Here is a 24213-nt window from a genome sequence, read left to right on the forward strand (position 1 = left end):
GATGCCTTCATGAACTACTTTCAGCCTAAAACAGGTACTAATACAGCTTCAACTTAAAGAAAAAGGAAAATTAAAAAGATTCCTCTTGAACTTCAGGTATGACGCACATAATCCACAAGGTGGGGCTGTGGGTAAAACATGCTGAAGTAGAAGTTCACCGCTAAAGTTTTAAAAATGACTCAATGTTTTAATTTATATCCAGAGTTTTTTCATGGGAGCATATCTTCAGGCAGTAAAACAAAACAAGTGTTTGGGTGGTGATATATATATATATTTCTCATGGTTTACAAATAACTTTTTAAATGTGGCACAGTACATTTTTTCCAGAGAGCAAAATAAATATATTGCACTTAAAAATCATGGGTGTCGCTGTCAGATTATGACATACAAAAGGCAACAAAACAAACAATCTTAAAAAATAAAAATAAAAAAAGAGAAAAATAAGAGAGATAATTGTCAGTGGTAAGTCGTGACTCAGAAGTGTTTAACATTTACACAGATGGAAATGAACAGGCTCTTCAGGCTGTATATCAGAAAACTACCATTTGTTTTGTAAAGTTGGGGGTGGTTCCTGCTCAGTAAACAGAAGGGTTTAAATCAACTGCGTGCAACATTCACATCCACATCTGGCTTCATAAAGGGAGAAAAAACAGTGTCATTTCCAGCGTTCAGGGCTATTCTGTACATTTCAGAACCATCTGATCGTCATGCAGAACAGCGTAAAGAGTCACACTTTTATTGGAGCTTGGCCCTCTCCTTTTCTTCTTTTAAATTAATTTAAATGCAGAACAATGTTTATTTTCTGCACTGATGTAAAGCAACACTGCCAAATACCTCCATCTGTGACTATTCTGGCGTTATTTCAGCCTTTTTCTAGTGTGGTTTAGTGTTTCAAAATGAGTTTTATAACACAAACTGAAACAATCCAACTGTCCAGGTAATTTGTTTAGTTAAAAACCTACAAAAAGAATGTACTTATATGGCTTATGGCTGACCAAATCTTGAGGACTCAACATAGCAGTTGTGTTTCTTCTTAGCTTTCCAGATGAATCCCTGCGCCGGCGACTAATCGAGTGTGTGTGGCATGTCGGAGTTCCAGCTTTCTCCTCTCTGGCGGCTTTAAATGAGCCACACGGAGCTATTACTTCCAGGTGTGGACGTCCCGCTGTCGACACACTGTGACGCGGCCATGAATCAGCTCACCTGCTGCAGGCTGGCTGCTGGAGCAAGATGAAGCTGATGTTTGTGAGCTCCAACAGAAACCCAGTCGGACTGAATGTAATCTATTTCTGTTTGAGACCGGTGGAAACCGGTTCACACGGGTCACGCTTTCAGCAGGTTTCCTTCACCGAGTCAGAACTGAAAACATGAATGTGTGAGATAAATATCTTTGACGCCCTGTCAGACCAGTAAGATTCATTTATTCTTACAAAATGAGCTGAATTATACTCAAACAGAGCAGGTTTGTTCAAGAAGTGTTCCTGAAACTCACTATTCCAGGTCCTTTGTCCTCGTGGGGAGAGTAGGTGCATTATTCTGTTTTAGTTATTAGCGCTGATCTCTTGAACCTGCTTTAATTTCCCTGTTGATGGGAAGTCAAGAGTGGATTACAATCTTTTGTTCTGCAGTATTATGTTTGGGCTTCAGCCCACTTTGAAGTTCTGCTCATGCTTCTGGAAATAAAAGACTAATTTACTGGTCCATGACATCCTTTCTCCCTCGTGGACTAAAACGTCTGGACGCAGGGAGTAGTATTTATTTTAGGGCTGGGCGATATATCGAGATTTTAATATATATCGATATATTTTCAAACGCGATATGGTACGAGACAATATCGTTTATATCGATTATTTAAAAAAAACAAAAAAAAACTGACTTGAATGTTTTATTTGAGATTTGCACAAATGTTTTGTTATTTGCACAACTGTCAACCTCAGTGGAAAAGTCTGCCTGTTACTGTCTACATTGTATTAATTGCACAGTGTATTTAAATTTAATTGTTATGCAGGAAAGGGATATTTGTTTTATTTTATTCAAGAAGCATTTTTATTCTATATATGCAGGCAGTTTATTTTTATTTCATTTGTTTTATACATTTTGATATTGTGCAGACCTCTGTTAATAAATGTACCTGTGTGACATTTGGCACGAGGCTTTGTATTAAAACTGACTGTTTTTTTAAGGGTTTGCCTCAGAAAAAAATGAAGCTAACAGAGATGCTATGCTATAATGTTTTGGAGCAAACCCCAATTATGGCACAGAAAAAATATCGATATATATCGAGTATCGCCATTCAGCTAGAAAATATCGAGATATGACTTTTGGTCCATATCGCCCAGCCCTAATTTATTTCAGTAAGAATTTTTCTTTTCACTGCTTCTCTATCCATCTTCAGTAGGAATATTTTTTTATGTTTGTGTCTACAATGTGTCTCTTAGCCACTGTTGCAAATGATCTGTGGCTTTCCAGCCCTGTTGCATGTCGGAGGTTTACACGACACCCGCAATTTCCATTAAATTCAGTTGTTTATTTTTGGTGCAAACGGGTATTAAAACCAAACCAAACAAAAATCACTCACCCCGTCACAGGTGAGCTCCTTCATCTCGTGTCATGAGGTTAACCAGTGTGTTTGTCTACTGCCGTCAGCATGCGTCTTACCATATTTTCTTAGACTACAGTGAGAATCGTCCTGTGGGTAAACGTATCGGTTCATGTTCTTTGTACAAGGAGATCTAAAGTGGACCCTCATAACGTCATCCTCAACAGTTGGTGAAGCTGTAACTCTTAAACTATACATATGGCTGACTTTCTCGAACGCTGAGGGAAGCTAGGATGTCTTCTGCACCCGTCTTTGACGCTGACATGTATCAGTTTCCAAACGCTGCAGCGTGGGATGAAGGATCACACGGCAGCCTATCAAAGTCAAAGCCTTAGTGGAGATCCGTCAGCCTGGAGCAACTGGTGAAGGTTTAGGGGGAGACGGGGGATCTCGCTTATTGTTAAAGTGATTTGAGGATCCGCTTCGTGTTCTTCAAGGGCTGAGATAAAACATGCTCGTGCTTTCGTCCTGCATCAGGTTTCAGAGTTTGTATTGAGGTCAGTCTTTTTTTATTTTTATGTTTTTTTTTACATGTTTTTCACCGGAACCACAGGATCTGTGGATCCTGACGTGCATCAGTCCGTCACAGGTTTACCGTCAGCGTGTCGTGTCCTCTTCATGCCGCTATCATCACCTCGTCCGCTGCAGGTGAATTATTTACACAGATCAGAGGGAAAGGTGCAAAGTGGATGAGGAGTGATGAGTTGGGGCGGGAAACTAATGTGCGGCACCGTATCAGAGGTGGGTGACAAAGCAACTTCTGGCCGTATCCTCCCCGGGACGGAGTCATACAAAGGGCGTCATGACCGTGGAGGAGTGGCGGAGTCCCTGGATGGCGGCGTAGGGCCCCTGCTGGAAGTAGTGGTGGTAGCGGGGCATGTGGAAGGAGGGGAAGGACGGCCCGCTGGCCTGCATGGTTCCCGCCAGGGCGGTGGGCGTCAGCGGCATGCCTAGCCGGCTGTACGGGGGCAGGGAGCCCTGCATGGGGTGGGGCAGGGACGCGGCGCTGGTGCCCATCGCAGACAGGGACTGTGGGTGCTGGAAGCCGGAGAAACCAGAGGTGGTGGTGACCCAGGAGCTCAGGGAGAGGTTGTCTGAGGCCGAGAAGGCTGAACCTGCAGGGAAGAAAAGCAGCCATAAATAATACTTACCAAACAATTCACAATTTATTTGGTTTCACTAAATTCAAACAGCAAAAAGAGATTTATCTTTTTCTGCTCTAGAAATCAAGTGTCATCTTAGCGCTCACATGCAGCACTTAACCTGTAACCTCTGTAATGTCAACTAGGGCTGGGCGATATGGACCAAAAGTCATATCTCGATATTTTCTAGCTGAATGGCGATACTCGATATATATTGATATTTTTTCTGTGCCATAATTGGGGTTTCCCCCAAAGCATTATAGCATAGCATCTCTGTTAGCATCTCTGTTAGCTTCATTTTTTTCTGAGGCAAACCCTCGTGCCAAATGTCACACAGGTACCTTTTATTAACAGAGGTCTGCACAATATCAAAATGTATAAAACAAATGAAATAAAAATAAACTGCCTGCATATATAGAATAAAAATGCTTCTTGAATAAAATAAAACATATCCCTTTCCTGCATAACAACTAAATTAAAATACACTGTGCAATTAATACAATGTAGACAGTAACAGGCAGACTTTTCCACTGAGGTTGACAGTTGTGCAAATAACAAAACATTTGTGCAAATCTCAAATAATTATAATTATTATTATTTTTTTTTTAAATCGATATAAACGATATTGTCTCGTACCATATCGCGTTTGAAAATATATCGATATATATTAAAATCTCGATATATCGCCCAGCCCTAATGTCGACCGTATTGGAGATGAGTTTCATATTTTGTTTGAATGTAGAAATGTAAATATAATGAATCTCAGACAAAAATATTTACCAACGTATTATGACCATCTATGTTTAAATTGATTTTGTTACTTCAATCTAATAAGTTAAATGTTATTTATAAATTAAGCGCCTTTTTGAAGAATGTCCTTCCTCTGTTTAAATTATTTTTATTTTGACAAATTGAGTATTTCAGTTGAACATGTACAGCCCGCTACTTGCTATAAATGTACAAATGTTTGGGTACTTGTGCTCCATACCATGTGATCATGGTCCTGAGTTAAAATAGATGATGATGATGATGATGATGATGATGATGATGATGATGATAAATTATTTATGTGCTGTGTACACATTATTCACACCTATATATTAGTTAGTTTTTTTTTTTTATTGAATGATAATGGTTGGTGATAATCTGTATTCTTGGTGCAAAAGGCAACTGAAAGAGCAAAGAAAATAATAAATATACAGGACTGTCTCAGAAAATTTGAATATTGTGATAAAGTTCTTTATTTTCTGTAATGCAATAAAAAAAACAAAAATGTCATACATTCTGGATTCATTACAAATCAACTGAAATATTGCAAGCCTTTTATTATTTTAATATTGCTGATTATGGCTTACAGTTTAAGATTAAGATTCCCAGAATATTCTAATTTTTTGAGATAGGATATTTGAGTTTTCTTAAACTGTAAGCTATGATCAGCAATATTAAAATAATAAAAGGCTTGCAATATTTCAGTTGATTTGTAATGAATCCAGAATGTATGACATTTTTGCATTACAGAAAATAAAGGACTTTATCACAATATTCTAATTTTCTGAGACAGTCCTGTAATATAGCTCTGGTGACGTACTGTATATTGAAAATCACAAACCCAGATTGTTTGTGGAAACTACAAAAACATTTACAAACTTATCAGTTTTCTGGTAGTTAACATACACATAAAACTCATTTCTAAGCGAGCCTGACCAGGAAATAAAACAATAAAGAAATTAACACTTTTATTAAAGCAAAATGTATTAAAAAGGAAAGAAAACAAACGGGTTTAAGGAAAAGGAGAAAAAATTAAGAAAGTAGGATATTAAACACCTACTTTGCAAAAGGAGCAGGGAATTAAACATAAGCTCTTAATTACCTTCCCGGCAGTCACTTATAAAAAAAGAAAGAGGAATCAGGCATTTCCAGAAAGGCCTACAATTAAAATAAAAAGATACTATTTTAAACAAAGCTTGTGATGAGTTTTCAAGTTAATCTTAAAGTAGAGTGTACCAGGTTTTGTTGTTACCAAACAGGCAGCTGGTTTTACGCTGGTTTTTGAGAGAAAACTGTTCCTCATCCTGCTGCTACGTGATCAGTCAGGGTTTTGTACACGATTAGGAGGATTTTAAATTGTTTTATATAATATAAATATAATAATCTGTCTTGGAGGAGGTAACTGCTCACCTCTGGCGTGAGCGACGTGTCCGTCCTCGCTGAGGGTCTCCTCGTCGCCGGCGTAGGTCCGGATCGGCGACCGGGCATACGAGTGTTTGTGGATCAGATTCTCAACACTTTCCCTGCAGCAAAATCCGAAGAGAGAGCCCCGACATAAATCTCTTTGTTTCATCTCACAGATTTCACAATACAGCTGTTTATCTAACAAGACATTTACACAGGAAAAACTTTCAACCTCAAAGCTATTTTCAATTATTTTAACTGTTATGCAACTTGCAGCTCAGCTGAGCCTGAAATCAGAGAATGAATTGAACTAACAGAGAGAACAGTTTCAAAATATTACATTTCAACAATGCAAATAGTAAAAAAAAAAAAAAAAGGTTGATTTTAGGACAATTGTGATTCTAGAAATTATTTTATCTCGGGCTATCATTAACTGTGATAAATCGCAAGATTTTCATAGTCAACTTGCGATTAATCACAATTAATTAAAAACATCTTTTTTTTATAAGTTCTGTTTACCTTAAAAAATACTTTATAAAAAATACGTATAATCTTTGATATATTCCCTGTTTCTAATGAGTTTTTAATAAATATACACACATATATATATATATATATATATATATATATATATATATATATATATATATATATATATATATATTATCATATAGAGAGAGACAGAGAGATAGATAGATAGATAGATAGATAGATAGATAGATAGATAGATAGATAGATAGATAGATAGATAGATAGATAGATAGATAGATAGATAGATAGATAGATAGATATAGAGAGAGATAAATATATATACACACACACACACACGTTAACTTTGACAGTCCCAATTTTATCGTTTTGATTAAAAATACATACAAACATAGTTTGTTTTCAGTGTGACATTTGTTCTTCATTAATGTCACTGAATACAACAGGTAACATATTTAAATGTAACACCATTATTTCTTTTTCGGTGAGGAAGTTCTATTTGTTTTGCACAAAGCCTGAATGTGAGCGTGTGTGTGTCTGTGTGTGTCTGTCTGTGTGTGTGTGTGTGTGTGTGTGTGTGTGTGTGTGTGTGTGTGTGTGTGTGTGTGTGTGTGTGTGTGTGTGTGTGTGTGGTGTTTTGTATGTGTTTACTATCCCACAAAGTGCATTAACTCATTTGAGTCTTGTCAGACAGCACTTCTCAAACACAGTGACACAAATTGTTGGGGGAAGGAGTTTGTGTTCATGTGTGTGTGTGTTTGCATGTGTGTGTGTGTTTGCGTGTGTGTGTGTGTGTGTGTGTGTGTGTGTGTGTGTGTGTGTGTGTGTGTGTGGCTGAGCAGTAGGCGAGTGGTCTGCATCATGACAGCCATGCGTTCACATTAGCAGCCCCCGCCCTCCGCAGCCCCCACCCCCCCAATTAGGTTAGGAAAGTGCAATATCTGTCAGCAGAGGAGTATAAATGTGTGTGTTTTTATCAGCGTCAGGCCCCTGCGGCCCAGAGGCCACAGCAAACTCCCAACGTGCACGGCAGGCAGGGAGGGAAGCGGGGAGGAGAGGGTAGCTGGGCGGGGCATCCTGGTTTCAATCAGTCACTGCGGCCAATTGAATTAGAGTGTGTTTTAGAGCAGTGGCCGACTCCAGACTAATGTGATTTCTGCAGCTCCCCAAGATCAATTGATCAGGTCTAATTCACAGCCCTCAAAAAGAGAGACAGAAAAGAAGAAGAAGTGGGGGCGAGGTGTGGGGTTGTCTGGATACGTTTGGGTGCTCTGTATTTGGGATATTTGATTGAGGGGAAACGGGCAGATGGTTTGATTTTGTCAGCTGATTTTGGCCGAAGTGCCGGAATCAGGAATTACGAGAAGTGTCTTTTGGCATCGTTTACCGAAATCCGTTGGAGGACAATTTATAACTGTGTGTTTATGCACACAGGGGATGTGAGGAAACAGAAGGAAAAGGAGGAATAAAGGGATTGAAGAAGAATGAAATAAGTGGAAACAGAAAGTATAATAAATGGAAAAACTAGAGAGAAAAGGCACCGGAGATCTAGAGAAGAAAAAAGGGAAAAGCACATGGCACAAATACACTAAAGGATTAGGTCTGTATGAAAGACAGAGACAGTGACAAAAAATTAATGGAAGAAAAGGAGGAAGGAAATTAAAAAAGGAATTAGGAGTGATATGATATCTAATTAAAGAATGGCAATACGACGTGAAAACAAGGGAAAGATGTCAAATAAACAGAGGGACGGATTGTAGAATAACACTGCAGCGTCTGTATTTACTAATGAGCAGAAAGTCAGAATATCAAACCCTCCTCCCTGCTCGTGTATCTTATCGGCCTGAACAGAAGTAAACAAACAGTGCAGGACCCAGAATCCCCTGTACCTCTCCATGTCCGTCAGCCGTGAGGAGTCCCGGAAACCCTTGGCGAACGGGTTGCTGTCGATCTTCAGCTTGGTTATCTGGGACAAACACGGAGTGGAAAAAAAAAATCAGGTTGGTCAGCTTCAACACGAGACTCGTCTCTGTTACCAAAACATGGTAACGTGTCTTTTAATCCAGAGTGCAGACCTGGATCGTAAAGACCGTGGATAAGATCACAAACTCCCATCAGTTACAGTATTTTGAACTGATGATGTTTTCTGGACGGGAAGTGAAATGTTAAAACAAATATTAGGAACCCCGTTCTCCTGGCCGATGCACAAGTTAAATATTAAAGGATATGAAACTAAGTTTTCACGAATATTCGCCAAATCAAACTTTTATAGTTTCATCCCTGTTTAATTTACATGGCTGACTGAAGAAAACACTCAATAAATGTGGATATTATGAAATTTCCATGAAAATGTAAACAATATTCTTTGAGAAATCTAATATCACTATTTCTATGCATAGCTGTTAAAATATACGTTTCAGAAAACTCTTTGACTTTAATTTTTTCCTTATCTGTACCAGTTTTATGGTCAATTTGCGATATTGTAAGTACAAAGCTATTTATGTCCAGATAGGAGTTTTTTAACAGTTTTTTATCATTAAAAAACAAAAAAAGACTCCAATAAATGTCTAATTTCACCAATTTGTAGCTAAAATCTGTAAGACCTTCGTTTATCAGTATCTGAATTAGGGGAGGGGTTTTAAAAAAAAACAACTTTTTTCCATATTCCCATCAACATTTTTTCTACCTACTTACTTCTGGTATGCAATGACAATGCTCATTTATTAACCAACATCAAATTGATCCATAAACGCCCAAATAAGCAGGGGGAATCAATATGTGGACCTCTGTTTGAATAGATGAATCATTACTAGCATTACTCGAGTTTTAAAGAATATGTGTTTTTTGTCACTCAATTATATTGCGATTATTTTATATAACAGAAACTGAGTAACTAAACTTCCAGAGCTTTTATTGAGATAGAGGTAAAATTTCCACCAACAGACGAGACTTTGAGCCCATGAGCCCGCTCTGCACTCACCAGCTGGTTCTGATACGCTGTGACTGCAGTGAAAACAGTTTCAACAAAGACGAAGGTGCGAAACTCCTCAGACTTCAGGTTGAGCAGCGAGGCCGTGTGGTCCTTCTTCTTAATGATGTGCACTCGTGGCTGGTACTTGTGCATGGAGTTCAAGATGATCTGCAGACAATGAGGAGAGAGGGAATCAGATAATGAGGCGCAGGCTGCTGCGGCTGATCTGGTCTGCTGAAAATAATTAAAAGCACCTATAAAGATTATCCTAAATGTTTTTCTCATTGCCAAAGACAGAGTAAAAATCAATAAATCAGGTATCATCTTTATATTTACAGCTGGATTTAACTCAGAGATCTATTGTTTGTTAATTAAGATGAAAAACATCAGTGAGTCACACTCCTGTACAAGATGCATTTCTCTTTTTCCATGGTTTTATACGTCCTGCTGATACGTCTGATCAAAGTCAAATTTTGTAATAAATATCCAAAATTTTACATCTAAATTGGGAAACAAAAGACTTGGAGCACAGAATATGATTTTACTTTTTTGACAATGTCAAAAATAAAGACTACATCCAGGTGGTGGCTGCAAAAAAAAAAAAATATCAGGAGTCTACTCTCATCTTTAAAGGAGATATTGTTACTTACTTAAGAGTGCTGCTTATAGTAAGTTAAACATTTGACAATAGGCTGCAGCTCAAAAGCAACTCAAAGGAAGCTTAAACGTTTTAAGCTGATAGAACTGATAGAATGTCCTTTTGAAGATGAATAAAGCATCCTTGAAGTGAACAATCCACTGTTAACATTTCTTAAGATTTTCAAATGTCAGCAACAAAAAATAATAATTTCAGAAAAACCCCACCATGGAAACACTGGTGAAATAAGAATATAAAAACTTTTCACACTGATTGACATTGCTTTGTGACTCCTTCCATTTTTTTGTGCTACTTTACAAAATAAAATGTCACAGATGAGTGAGAGAGGAGTGTGCAGCTGCAGCTTGCAGTGGAGTCTGCAGATGTTTATTGCACATCTGTTCCTATAGGGCTGGAACCAAATGTTGTCCTTTATACTCTACCAATTCAAACGTAATGTATGTTCAAAAACTTTCAGCCTATAGATTTATATACCGGTTGCAGAAGCATCTTCCTAGAATTTTCTTTTGACTTTTATTACAAAAATACAAGCAATTAATTATTCCATTTAGTTTTTTTCTATACCATTCAATTCAAGATTACTTTTGTTACTATTATCATTATTTATTTTAATGTACTAATCTAGAAAAAAGGCTGATTTGTTATTCCATTTCATTTTTTTCTTCACCATTCAATTCAAGATTACTTTTGTTACTATTATCATTATCTATTTTAATGTGCCAATCTAGAAAAAAAGGCTGATTTGTTTTCTAATAACATCTGCACAGCAACAGTATAAAATCAGCATAATTATTAGTAAAACATCAAGAATATGTGAGGAAACACTATTAATTTTTACCCCAAATGTTTTTATATATATATATATATATATATATATATATATATATATATATATATATATATATATATATATACATGCACACACTTGCATTTATGCATTTAATTTAAGTGAACTTAAGGGCATAAAACTAAGTACAAGTATTTTTTCTTTTAAAAAGGGACATTACTAGTGTCTATGATTTCCTAAAAATAAATACATATTCAAATAATTCATTAAAAATGAACACTAAAATCTGATACATACCCCAAAATAAGTAAGAAAAAGAAACTGGTGAGTCACGTGAGTAAAAAGGGCCGTGGACAGAAACCATTTTGATGATTGTCTTTTTTATGTGGCTCAGAAAGTGCGCACCCTTTAAAACGATAGCCGTTTTTAGACTCCCTGTTGGTTAACTGATAGATAACATTTCAGTGTTGTTGTTCTGGTCCAGACTTGCCTGTGCAGTCGTGCCTCCAGGGGGATTAAAAGAAGCGGTTTGTTTGAGTCAGCCGGATAATTACACGTGTATTACCGCGGCCTGCTCTCGTTTCTGAGGGCAGGCCTCTCTCAGCGCTTTGTGCTTGGATTTTAAATATTCGTCCAAACCGTTTGACCCAGTTTCAGAACCATAACTGCATTTAATAGCGAGAAATGAACCCGACTGTACCGTGAACCGTGGTGTCTTGTTAAATTGATTCAACTTTGCAGAGCTGTGACGTCATGCATATGAACACACTTCGCAGAGAGTCGTTTTTTTGTTTCGTTTTTGTTAGTTTTTTTGTTTGTTTTTGACTCACATGTCCGTGTTGGTCCAGTTCGTTGTTGGTCAGCTTGACTTTCTCAAAAGACACCATTTGCTTCATGAGCTGCTCTCCGGTGAAGGGCGAGTCCGGGTGGACGTACAACCTGCCGGAGAAGGAGGAGATGATAATTAGTTGCCATAGCAACCAGGTCCAATTAAACGTTAATCTAAATTTAAAGGAAGAAAAAACGCACTTTAAAAAAATATAAATTCTAAAAAAAAAAATGATTCTCACTTCGTTTCGAGGCTATTACCAATACAACGGTACAAAATGAAAAACTGCTATTATATTATTTAAACAAATACAATTTTATCGTAGAAATCAGAGAAACGGCCCATTCACACCATTTAATTGACATACGTTGTCTATGTAAAAATTAATGTTAAAATCGAAAACATAATAGATACAATGCAGGATCTTTTTAAAGACAGTTGACTCTTTTTTTGTTTATTTCTTTTTTCCCCGTCCATAACGGAAAGGTATTTCCCTAAACTGCCTTTGCGATGATGGAGATGAAGTCTGACGTGTTCTCATCCCAAAAAATGTATGAAATAAAATGAGCTTAATCTGCCATGAAATGCTATCACTCAGCATATTATGAGTAGCCTATTCCTGTAAAAGACGCAAACATGGTTCATTTGGCTCGTTCTCAATTCTTAAGAGGCGAGTTCTTTTATTTCAATTGAAAAGGAGATGCATGTAGAAAATCCCGTTTTCCGGTGTATCTAAACCCTGAAGTCGACACTCTATTCACAAGTCAAGTGCCAGCCAACATAAACAAATGAAAAGCGCGGAATAGTTTAATAAGATCCTCAGCATCTCCACTGGGATGAAATCAGCACCAGTTCATCTGGCCAGGTGTAACATCACTGTAGGTCTATTTAATCCCGAGAGAGCCCCACTGACAGCAACATTCTTGGGATTAAGGTCTATTTAACCTTAAAAGCCACTAATGTAGCCTATAATTAATGGTACGCTCTTTTTAATTGTGTGTGTGTGTGTGCGTGTGTGTGTTTACCTGGCGGGCAGAGGCGGGTCGGCCTTGCCGGCCACCAGCCAGGAGGAGCGGTGGTACGCGTACCGGTACCGCTTGTTATCCACCGGGACGATGTCCATCAGCACGATGTACTTGGAGTCCTGGTCCACGCCGGAGAAAGACACCCGGATGGTGGGAAACATCCTCCTGAGGGTGATTATTATTATTATGAATATTATGATGATGGTTATTATTATTATTATTATTATTATCAGAATCATCATCATCATCATCATCATCATCATCATTATTATTATTATTAGTAGTAGTAGTATTTTACACATCTATATAAAATACCATGACTTTCTTCTCTGATTTTACGATATCTAAATAAACTGAATGTTACAGAATAATTAAATCTATTATTGATTAATTATATTCCCATAACAGCTTTTAATTAATAGCCTAATAGTGGTTTTAGAATGCCAAATCAAAGAAATTTAAAAAATGCAGGAATGTATCGTGAATATCATCTCGCTGCATCTTTTGTTTGTTTGTTTTAACCTGAAAGTTTTTAATTTTATTAGGCTGCTAATAATAATAATAATAATAATAATGTCCCTGTCCTTTTTTCAAACGTTGATTATTGAGGATCACTGTCTACTGCTGCACATCGAATGGTGCAGAAACGTAATCTTGTAAAACCAAATACTTAATTTTGTTGTCTGAACAAATAGATCCTTATTTCTACCTAAAGAAATTAGTTTTTCCTGAAGAGACGTTTTTCACTGATGTCTTGTGTCACACATAAGTGGGTCTGAGAGAGTTACTGTACTTCAGGTGGAGGTGTATAATAATTATAAGTTCAGTGCTCTGCCTGATAAAAAGTAGCAAACATTTAGCTTTATCCTAAATAATATTTAATGAAACCTTTGTGTTTAAAACCAATCCCTTACACCACAATTCATTTGCTGCTGCGCTGTTGATTGGGTCTTACATTAGGTTAACAATAACATAAACCATCCAGACAGTTCACCTTCCAGACTTGGTGATGATCATCTCGGTGCCCAGGTCGTGGAACTTGTCCCACAGCTCTTTGGTCTCCAGGCTGCAGGAGATCTTGGCCATCTCCTCGCTGGGCACGCCGGGCGTGGTGGGGATGAGCGGCTCCGTGCACACGGCCGGAGCCGCGCTGAAGTCTCCGTCCAGGGGGGACAGCTCCAGGGACGGGCCGGTGCAGGACGACTTCTCCACGAACTGCTCTGCTCGTTCAAGGAGGGGATAATAATCATTATAATAATAATGAAAAAACTACCAGAGAGAATGATGCTTGTTCTCAGAAGCAACAGCAAACATGCAGAAAATCTGATAATATAGTCTAATCTTCAGATACAGGTTCTTATTATATTAACCCATAAAAGTGAAAGTAAATACGTGTTTAATTCTAAGGTCAAACAAAACAGCTGTATATTTTATGATTTGTATCTTAATCTGTATAATGTGTTATTAAGGAGATGACGCTTGTTTAACAGTTTTACTATATAAATGACCATTTAAAAATATATATTTTACTGGGAAATAACATAAGCCACTATATTTTAAGGAAATTCTTTAAAAAAAATGAATTTTCGAAAAGCATTTTCGTAACGGAAAAAACTCAAGTTTCCATTTATTTTTCTGTATCTGCCAAGGTCATGATATATCTTCTTTAAACAACCTGAAAAGTCAAATTTCAATTTTTAACATATTGTATTAATACTCTTATTAAAACTGCCATTTATTCAAATTTGAATACGACAAATTCTGTTGACAACATGCATGTTTTGGTCAGTTTTCAGGGATGTGAATAGAAATTATTTGCTTACAATGTTATCAATTCTTATCTGACAGCAGTCATGCCGTCTTATAATATTTATTTATTTATTTACCGCATGTCTGCCTGTTATTAAAAAAGCCAGACTGTATCAATTTCTTTTGGATTTTCCTTCCATGTATTCTTAATTCTGCATAGAGGCTGCACTTGAACCTGTCCTGTCCTTCAAACATCCTATAAACTATGGAAAACTAGTTTCGTTCAGACTCCAATCATTTTATATGCCATCTGAGTATATTTCGACTATGTATTGTTTTTTAATCTTACCCAGAGGCTTGATGGTGTTCTCCTCCGCCTCCTTGTCCTTACTGGGCTTCCCGCTGGACATCAGGGCGGCGATAGAGAAAGCGTTTGCCCGAGATGAGAGCTGCGGTTTCGGGGATGACGTGTACTCCATGTCGGTGGAAAGATCTGGACCGAAATATTCCCCTTTTGTTTCGGAAAAAAGCAACAAAATAAAACAAAACAACAAAGCAGAAATATTCCAGGAACGGCGCCTGACTCAGGCTCCAAAAGAGACAAGAAGAAAAAGTTCAACAAAATAAGCGCAGTTTGTCCCAGATTGGAGCTCCTGCAGCAGTTTTTTCTGTCTTTCCTCTCTCTGGGAGCGTCAGTGCGGGGCTGCGGGGCTGCTTGTCGGGTTCATGGTAAAGCAGGAGCAGGTAAACCCTCGGAGCTTGTCAGATCTGAGGCCGGCGGCTCTTTGGGAAGCTTCAGTCCGGCTTGCCCTCCCCTTATAGATCCGCTGCCCTCCAATCCCTGCGCTGCTGCGCGTCACGCTCCCACTGCCCCGCATGGGCCTGACACCGAACAGCCAATTAAATAACCCCAGCCTGGCACCCAGGTTTTATTTATTTATTTAGTTTATTTCGAGCCAAATACCAAAAATACTCGGAAAGAGTGAGAAAACGTTTGTTTGGAGGGGAACGATGTATGTAACGTATGTAGGAATGTAATGGCTGCCCTGTGTTATGCTGAAGACAGAGAGAAATTACATATATGCTTATCTATAATAAAATATTTAAGATAATTTTCTTTAAAATTTGTAATACTTTTGCAGACTTTGAAGGGTACCAAGACGACATATAACAGCTTCATACACATAAGATAAGATAAGATAAACCTTTAATAGTCCCACAGAGGGGAAATTTGCAGTTTACAGCAGCAAAGGGGATAGTGCAAAAACAAGAGGCATCAATAGAAAAAGTAATAACACAGTAATAATAATAACACACTATAAACAGTTAACTGGTATACAATAATAATAATAATAATAATAATAAGAAAGATAAATAACAAGAAATACTAGTATATAAAAAGATAACAGACGGATATTTACAAATTCACATCAAAATGCCTTCCTGTCAGAAACTAAAGAGCACGAAAGAAAATGGAAATACATTGAAAAATCGGAATCAAATTTGACTACTGTGGTAAAAATATTTATGTAATTTCCAGGGAATAGTTTAATTTTAAAGAGGGAAAAATACACTTGACTGCATGTTGAAGGGGTTGGTTGCCAAACAATTCCCTATTTTAAATGTGTTTGCATATAACATTTGGCACAAGTTTTTATCCTAAGGAGATCATGGAAATCAAGGAGGCAAATAAACCTAAGATTTTTTTTTACGTGTAACAGAAAAACATACTGAGTAGATGTTTCATTAGATTGCGTTAGCATGTTCTCCTCTTATCCTTTATGCACCACAGTCCTTGTCTTTTTTTCCACATCCATAAGAAATTAACTTCCTCTTTTTCCCCACCCCTTGGTAATATTTGTCAAGGTCAAGATGTTTAAAGCCCTTTAACCACGCCCCCTTTTTCAGATTCCCGCACTAAGATTTAATTCCACTAAGATAAGAGCACAACAAAGTGTATTCCAGTAAATCAAACTCAACGATAACACGGAATTTAGAATTAGTTAATATGTAGACCTATTACCAATCCTGAGTAAATATAGATGGATCAAAAGGAAAACAAGCAAACACATTTCTCTTGATTAATGTATTGAAAAACTAAACTCTCTAGAAATCAATTCCACAATATCTTATCAATAGTTGTACCAATCTTGATTTTCCTATTCTGTAACTGATTTTCCAAATTGGCACGTTTAGACATACCTGTGTGGCTTTTTAGGTACCAAACTATAGAACTTGATTTATTTTATGTATATGGGGATACATGTATTGATAGATATATAGTAATGTATGTAGGACACCTGGAGGACACCTGGTAGGACCAGTTGGTTCAGTTCGTTGATTCCAGACAAGCTCTTTATGGTTGGGGGACTGAGCCTGGTTGTTTTGGTGGGAAGATGAACTCAAATGTATTTTAAACAGATTAAAATTAAAGCACCAATAAAGCACCATTGATAGTTCAACCTCACCAGGACACTGTGTTGCCTGAACCAAGTGACACCTAAACACCTGCATGACAAAATGGTACAGTAGTATGGAGAAGCTGGAAAGGAGAACAAGTTGGGTTGTGAAGCTGTATCTGCTCCATGTCTTTCCTCCTTGAATTTTCTAAAGCATTGATTTAGTTAAACAACAAATCAAATGCCAAAAACCTCTTGGAAGATTACATTGTAATTCAGAAAGTGAAGAGTGTCTAAACAAAAATATTGATTTCTTTGTTTTAAGATTACAGACACACACAGAGCTTTATAAGGTAAAATAAATTCCTATTATATCTTATGGTGTATCATAGCAGGAGTAGTTGATCTAACAGACGTCTTATTGATGACAACATGGCTGTCTGCAGTGTCTGTTGCAGTTCTGCAGGGCTCAGGCTTCCCTCTGTTATCATCTCATTACTGTCCTCTAGTCACTTATTACATTTTAAAATCAAACAACAAAGCTTTCAAGAGAGATTGAACATATATAATTTCTTTTTTTTTCATTTAGTCCTCTTGCTTTCAGCCTGATAGGGGCTGAATTGGGCCTTGACGTTAGTTAATGCTAAGTGGTATCAAAACAAAACATTCCCTCTTCCTGGATACTACAACATCCGCACTGTTTGGTTCGCGACAGCCAATCAGAGAGCCCGCAGGGATCCACATCTGAGCTCAGGAGATTTCAAGGAGCACCTGGCACCGTGTTCCCAAAGTGCTGCTTCATATCTTTTCCGGAAAGGTGTGCGTTTGTGTGTGTGTGTGTGAGTGTGTGTGTCCTCAAAGTGACTTTCTCTCCTCCGTGAGAGAGGGCTGCTCACGTAAACATGGAGCCAGAGATCTGCCGGCCAGCTAAACCTATTAGGAGACTCCTGAATGCAAATCCTCTGCTGCAGATATTTAATAAGAGACCTGCGCTGGCAAATGAGATTATCTTGCAATTGCCAGTGGATAATGTGCTAAAAGCTTTCCCACTTAAGCGTCACTCCTTACTGAATATTATTCACACTTTGAGGGGCCGGTGCAGCCTTAAAGAAACAAGACAGCCTGGAGAGGAAACACAGATGGTAGTACGTGTTGGTGCTTTCCACTGCTGCAGAGGCTAAAGAGAGGTATACATTATTATTATTTTTTTTTTAATTATTATTATTATTATTATTATTATTATTATTATTATTATTATTATTATTATTATTATTATTATTATTATTATTATTATTATTATTATGCTTGTGTTCTCTCAGATGTAAGTCACTTTGGATAAAACAGCAAATGACAGTAGTAGTAGTAGTTATCCAATAAAGCAGGAAACATCAAACACAAAAGGAACAATTATATGCATGTTAATGTATATTTCCAGTGCTGCAGACCATGGTAGGGTTTGAAAAACAAAAATTAAATTAAATAATCGGACAGTCTCACCAAGTGAGCAATACAAATATTAGGAAACTAGGAGAAGAATGAACCTCAAAAAACACATAAAGCATATAAATAGACCAACAAACCAAAACAGGAAAGAAAGGAAAATGGAAGAAAAGAAAGGGGAGCTCTGATCTTCTCATGAGAATATCCACACAGCCAGGACCTATGACCCACAGGTGATTTGATTTGATTTAGATTTTATTAGGATCCCCATTAGCTGATGTAGTTTACATCAACTACTCTTCCTGGGGTCCGATCAATAAAACAATAAAATAATATGATTAAAAAATAAGAATAACGTTCAGAAATACACTAACAAACATCACAAAAAAAATTACTTAGACAACATAGACTCTATAAAAGTACCAGCCATCAGGTGATCCAAGCTTTCTGACACCAGAATGCCTCGAAAGTCTTGAGACTTCATCGTACCTGCACAGATTCAACACGTACACCGTGTAACGGATGCAGCAAAGCAGCCCCAGAACCTCACTGAGCCTCCACCACGTTTCACAGCAGTCGCTGCTGCTTTTTTGCATTCGTGAACGTACACCTGATGAGACTTGACAAAAAGCAAAAAACTGGTCCATCCAAAAGGACGTGAGAAACTTTGTGGGTTGTTAATATGTATTTTGATGCATTCATTTTTCCCGAGTCCTTGGAGTCCACTTTGGTTCAAACAGAAATGGATGGTGTGATCTGACAGTGACTGCGTTTACATGCACTCAATAACCCTTTTAAAACCCGAATATTGGCAATAACCCGAATTTGCACGGCCATGTAAACACCAATAACCCCTTTGAATAACCCGAATTTGCTCTTATTCCGGTTTTTAAAAACCTGAATATGACCCCGGGGTTACTCCTTTTAAAACCCGAATATTGGGTCACGTAAATGCCAAACGGAATATCCCCATCAAACGGAACATGAATTTGTTTTATAAACACGGAGAAAAGCAAGACCACGCCACACTTTTGGAGTGAGGAGGAGACTAATCCCTTCATAAATGTAATGAAGGATATGAACATTTTGGCATTTGTAGACGGTAGAAAGTACCGGGATAGCCAGATTTACAAGAAGGTGAGCGAAAAATTGCGCGAAGCAGCATTTGTTTTGAATTTGGATACAGGAAGAAGAAGCGGAAATGACGGGAATTGCGTCATCACATTCTCCGCGCGTCGTTGGTTTGATCGAGATATCCGAATTAATAATTACCATGTATACAGGGATAACCCTGTTTGCTCATGCATGTAAACGGAATATTCCGAATGTTTCAGTAACCGGAATATTAGCAATAACCCGAATTTTGACTGCATGTAAACGTAGTCACTGATGGATCTTGACCTTGGAGTTCACCTCGAACCTGGAAGTTGTTCTGGGCTCTTTGGTTACCATTCCTATTATCCGTCTCTTCAGTTTGTCATCAGCTTTCCTCTTGCGTCCTCTGGACACTCTGGTCTCCCGGTCGTCACCTTTAACATGGTTGTCTAGAGTTTTCTTTCTGATCTCCTCAGACAACTTTCTCCTTTGCTTTCTCTGAAAATTTGTTGAACACCAAACCAAACAGAAGAGTGACGACACCGAACCCTCAATATCCAGTCTGATGATAGTTAAAGGACACACTTTAGTTTAAAGTATCACTGTGGTCAAATTATTTCCAATCTTTTCTAGATCAGTTTCATTGGTTTCTTTCTATAAATGGATTCTACTGAACCTGAAATCAAAAGCGATGTCTGATTTTCGTCCACTGTACTGTAGGTAAAAAAAAAGGAACCGTTTTTAATCTTGAAGCCATGTAATCTTGATTAGATGACTTGCTGCAACAGACGCATCTGCAAAGCTTTGTGCTCTTCCTGTCACACGTGGCTGTATCTCAGCAGCAGGAGATAACAGGATAGCCGATGGCTCGACAGCTCGCAGCACTCAGGGATATGACAACCAAACCGTCTGAACAATTATTCAGAGGATAAATGGCCGTGGTGTGAAAAGGTCAGCAACAAACGACAGCCAATTCCCCGCAGAGTGGAACTGGAGGAAAAATAATCGCCCGGTGATTGAATTGAATCCTGGGACATTTGAGCCACAGTAATGAAATGGCTGTTGTTGTGACCTGACTCTTTTCACCTTCCTGAAGATTTTTTACCAGATTATAGAGCAGACAGCAGGGGCGACTATTTGCCTACAGGAATACACCTAATATATGTGCATACTTTTGTTTTGTCAATGTAAATCCCCATTATCACAGCTGCTTGTGAATATTACATGTCAGCATTCACCTGCAGGACCGACGGGGCACCAGGGGGCCGTCGCCCGAGACCCCGATCTACGTAACTCACGTTATTATCTGCTCTTTTAAACAGTTGTGTGAGAAACCTGCATTATGCTGTGCAGCTTTCTCTGAACATCCAGAAACATACATTAATACACAGATATTAACTTACATTTTTATTATTGTTATGAGTTTATACTCATCACACATAATTACAAAGTAAAAAAAAGTAATTGCAATCAAACCTACAAAGCTATTTTTGAACAAATCAAATAAGTCAAAGTGCTTTACAATTGAATCACATAGTGCTCTAGGAAGTAGAAATAGATTAAGAATAAATCACACAAAGTAAGTCAAAATATGAAATGAGAACATTAAAAGATGATTGATTGATTGATTGATTGAATTGTTTATTTCGAACACATAAGGAAAAAAATACAACATTTTAAAACAAATTCAAAACATACAGAAAAAAAGCAACAACAACAAAAATGTAATACAAACAGGGAAAAATAAGTCCGAAAAGGAGCAGGTAGAATTAAAACTTATTTAACCCTGCCCCTTTGTTACCTCTATTATAAATTAAACATAAATCCGAATGTAAAACTTTCATTTCGCTCTGATCAGAGATGACAATAGCAAACTTTCCTCTTCAGCTCCTTCACCTGAGTTACCACCGTATTACCAACAAGATCTGAGTTCTTCTTGATTATAACTTCCCCAAAATTTTTTCTAAATGTGCTTATCATGTGTCTGATACACCCCCATCTCCGTTAGGAACCACAGGAACTATCTGGGCGGGAGATGGACCGCTGCCGTCCATCACCAACATGATGAGCATCCTCAGAGCTCTTGGCTGATTGTTATTTATTTTATTGAGAGGCATCTCACAGAACACCCTAAAGGTAAATGACTGTAAAAAAGCTGTTCATTAGCTCTTATGTGAAATATCCTGGTCTCACATCCATGGATGTCTTTTGAAATGGAGTTTTCTGTCAAAAAAATGAAATCTTCAGATAACTTCCAGGACTGTATTCGGTTGACTCGGTGACAGCCTGAAATAGTGTCTTTTGGTAACAATGACGCAGACAGTCACACTCACTTCCTGATTGGCTCTTATCTGTCGCTGCATGTCATTCCCTGATTAATCACAGCCTTATCACGTGTCTACAGCCAATCTTCTGCTTCCTGACAGAGACACGGCACTCCTTGGGATGAAGATCATTCGTGGTCTAAAATGTTTTCAAAAGTAATGGTGTGCATGTGGATTCAGGCTTATTCCACGATCAAATCCCCCTCCACTGAGCTGTACAGAGGGGTGCAAGTGAGCTATAACAACCTAAAGATTTTAAAGACATTTTAGACGTGTCATCTCAGTTTGAACTGGCAGATCAGAAGTCTTTGAGTCTGTTTTTTCTATGAAGTCACACACTCATCTGCACCAAAGAAACTGATGAAGCTCCACAGAAAACAAGACAAAAACTTTCTTCTCATCCTACTTCTCAATCAACCTCAGCTGTTAAATGTGCAACGCAAATAAAGACTTGATTGATTGATCTGTGAGCATATTATCTGCTAACAAATTTGACGATAACAATCGTGTATAAACTTGTAAAAATCCCATAATGTTTGGCCCTGTTCTCTCCGTGTTGATATGCTTAGTGTCTTTGTTGATGTTTTTCTGCACATGTAGCTCAGTTTGATACCTTTCATAGAAAACGTGAACTGTAAAACCAAAAAGGACTCCTTCCCCTCAGACTAGACTATGTACTTTTCTGTACAGCACTTTTAGCCACTGCAGCTGTCTTTTAGCCATTTATAATTAAATATTGGATTAAAGACTACATTGGATGACCGTGGCACTGATTATCAACATTCAAGGATAATCAAAGGCAGAAGTCATGAAGGTTACTGGTCAAGAACTGAACATTTCATTTTAAGTATAATAAATAAATAAAAGGCATTTATCCATCCATCCATCCATCCATGTCACGTCTGGGGGTAAGGTGTGGACCCAAACGAAGGAGAGCAGGAGGCAGGAGTTCAATGAAAAAAGGATTTATTTAACAAAAAAAACAAACTAAAACTTGGAGGAAAACCGTGGCAGGAAACATGGGGAACAAACAGCACGGTCCGACAGGGAACAAGGGAATGACAAGACCAGATATACACAGGGGATAACGAGACATGACGAGACACAGGTGCAGACAATCAGGGCAGATGGGACACAGGCGGGGCAAAACAGAAACTGAAAGCTGGGGGGAATGTCAAACGTTGACAATCCATCCATCCATCCAAAAATGTTGCCTGATAAGCAGGGGAGTGGGATGCAAACAGAACAGGTTGCTACACAGAAACAAAGAACAACACTCATGTTCTTTACAGTCAAATCAAAATCACATATCATCAAAACAGGACGTAGAAAACCCCCTTAGCACTGGAGGACATAGATACTCCATGCAGAAATACCCCGACCCGACTTTGATAACAGAACCTTTTACCTCTAAAGCCTGAATTATGGTTCTGCGTCAAACCAACGCTGAGCACACGCCGTCACCGTGACGCCGTCGTGAACCCTTCGGACTTCTCCGTCACTCCATTTCGCCGCGGTGCAGTACCCCCCGTGCCCGCCACTTCGCAATCTTTTCCTGAATGGTTTCCGGGCACAGTGAATCAAAGAGATAAGGACAACTATTGTGCAAAAAACATAAACAAAAAAAATCACACATACACAAAGAAAAGAGCGCTGAAAGTTCACGACTGCTTCAAACCGGAAATGCGTTGCTACCAAGGGAACCAATCACAGCCCTCTCCGTCTGCGTGTGGTCTGCGTCGCCTCGACGCGTAGTTACAATTTTCGGGAGGTGCACGTCAGTGACGGCGTCAGTGACGGCGTGTGGTCTGCATCGACGCGTACCACACGCTGTAGGCACGGCGAAGTTTTGACGCAGAACCATAATTCAAGCTTAAGGCAACAGCACTAACCACCAAGCCACTTTCTGCCACAAATACATCCAATAATTATAAAATATGATATGTTATGGGATGGACTGCAGACCTGTTCAAGAGTGCACTCCACCTCTTCCTTAATGATGGCTGAGAAAGGCTTCAAACCGTGTGACCCTAAAGATCGTATTGAGGTTTCTACAGTACCCATGGTGTCGATATTGTGACATTTGAAGTCAAATCATAATGTTTTCTAGCCTGGCCAGCCATCCTAATTCTTTTCCTTTTCGATACAAAGAATTAGTCAGAGTTTTCACTGATTTCCAGGGTGGAGCACCAATGGAGACAGAAGAAATGGCCTCTGGACCCCAGTGGATATGCATACAACCAATCAGAGGAACAAACATGCAGTGGAGTAGCAGCACTGGTGGATGGCTATTTTTGGTTTTGCAGGAAAAAACTTGTTGATCCAAAGTTTTAATAGCCATTATGCACCTCTCTAGATTTAAATTGTGGCTCCTGTATGAGTCATTGCATAAACCAGCTCCTGCAGCACCGTGATCCTCTTGGTACATTCTTTCCCGGTGGAAATGGTGAATTGGGAAAGGTATCGAATGTATTTTATGCAAATTTTCATAAAAGGTAGTTTGAGCGTCTGGTCAGGCAAAATGTTTTCATGAC

The 24213-nt window shown here is 38.3% G+C and overlaps 1 protein-coding gene across 2 annotated transcripts; it reads right to left on the reverse strand.

Moving 5' to 3' along the window:
• Positions 1-249: 249 nt before the first annotated feature.
• tbx20 (T-box transcription factor 20) lies at positions 250-15193 on the reverse strand. 2 transcript variants are annotated; one of them, XM_061717518.1, is made up of 8 exons: positions 14771-15193; positions 13667-13892; positions 12673-12837; positions 11649-11757; positions 9383-9541; positions 8292-8368; positions 5920-6032; positions 250-3714 (listed from the first exon to the last, which is right to left on the reverse strand). In XM_061717518.1, exons 1-8 carry the CDS (start codon positions 14898-14900, stop codon positions 3386-3388), a joined length of 1308 nt encoding a protein of 435 aa, XP_061573502.1. In that variant the 5' UTR covers positions 14901-15193; the 3' UTR covers positions 250-3385. The 2 variants fall into 2 exon arrangements, with proteins under 2 accessions (XP_061573502.1, XP_061573501.1); XM_061717517.1 differs by having other exon boundaries at positions 5920-6035.
• Between the last annotated feature and the right edge of the window lie 9020 nt (positions 15194-24213).

The sequence above is a fragment of the Cololabis saira genome, chromosome 3 (genome assembly GCF_033807715.1).
Source record: "Cololabis saira isolate AMF1-May2022 chromosome 3, fColSai1.1, whole genome shotgun sequence".
Taxonomy (NCBI): domain Eukaryota; kingdom Metazoa; phylum Chordata; class Actinopteri; order Beloniformes; family Belonidae; genus Cololabis; species Cololabis saira.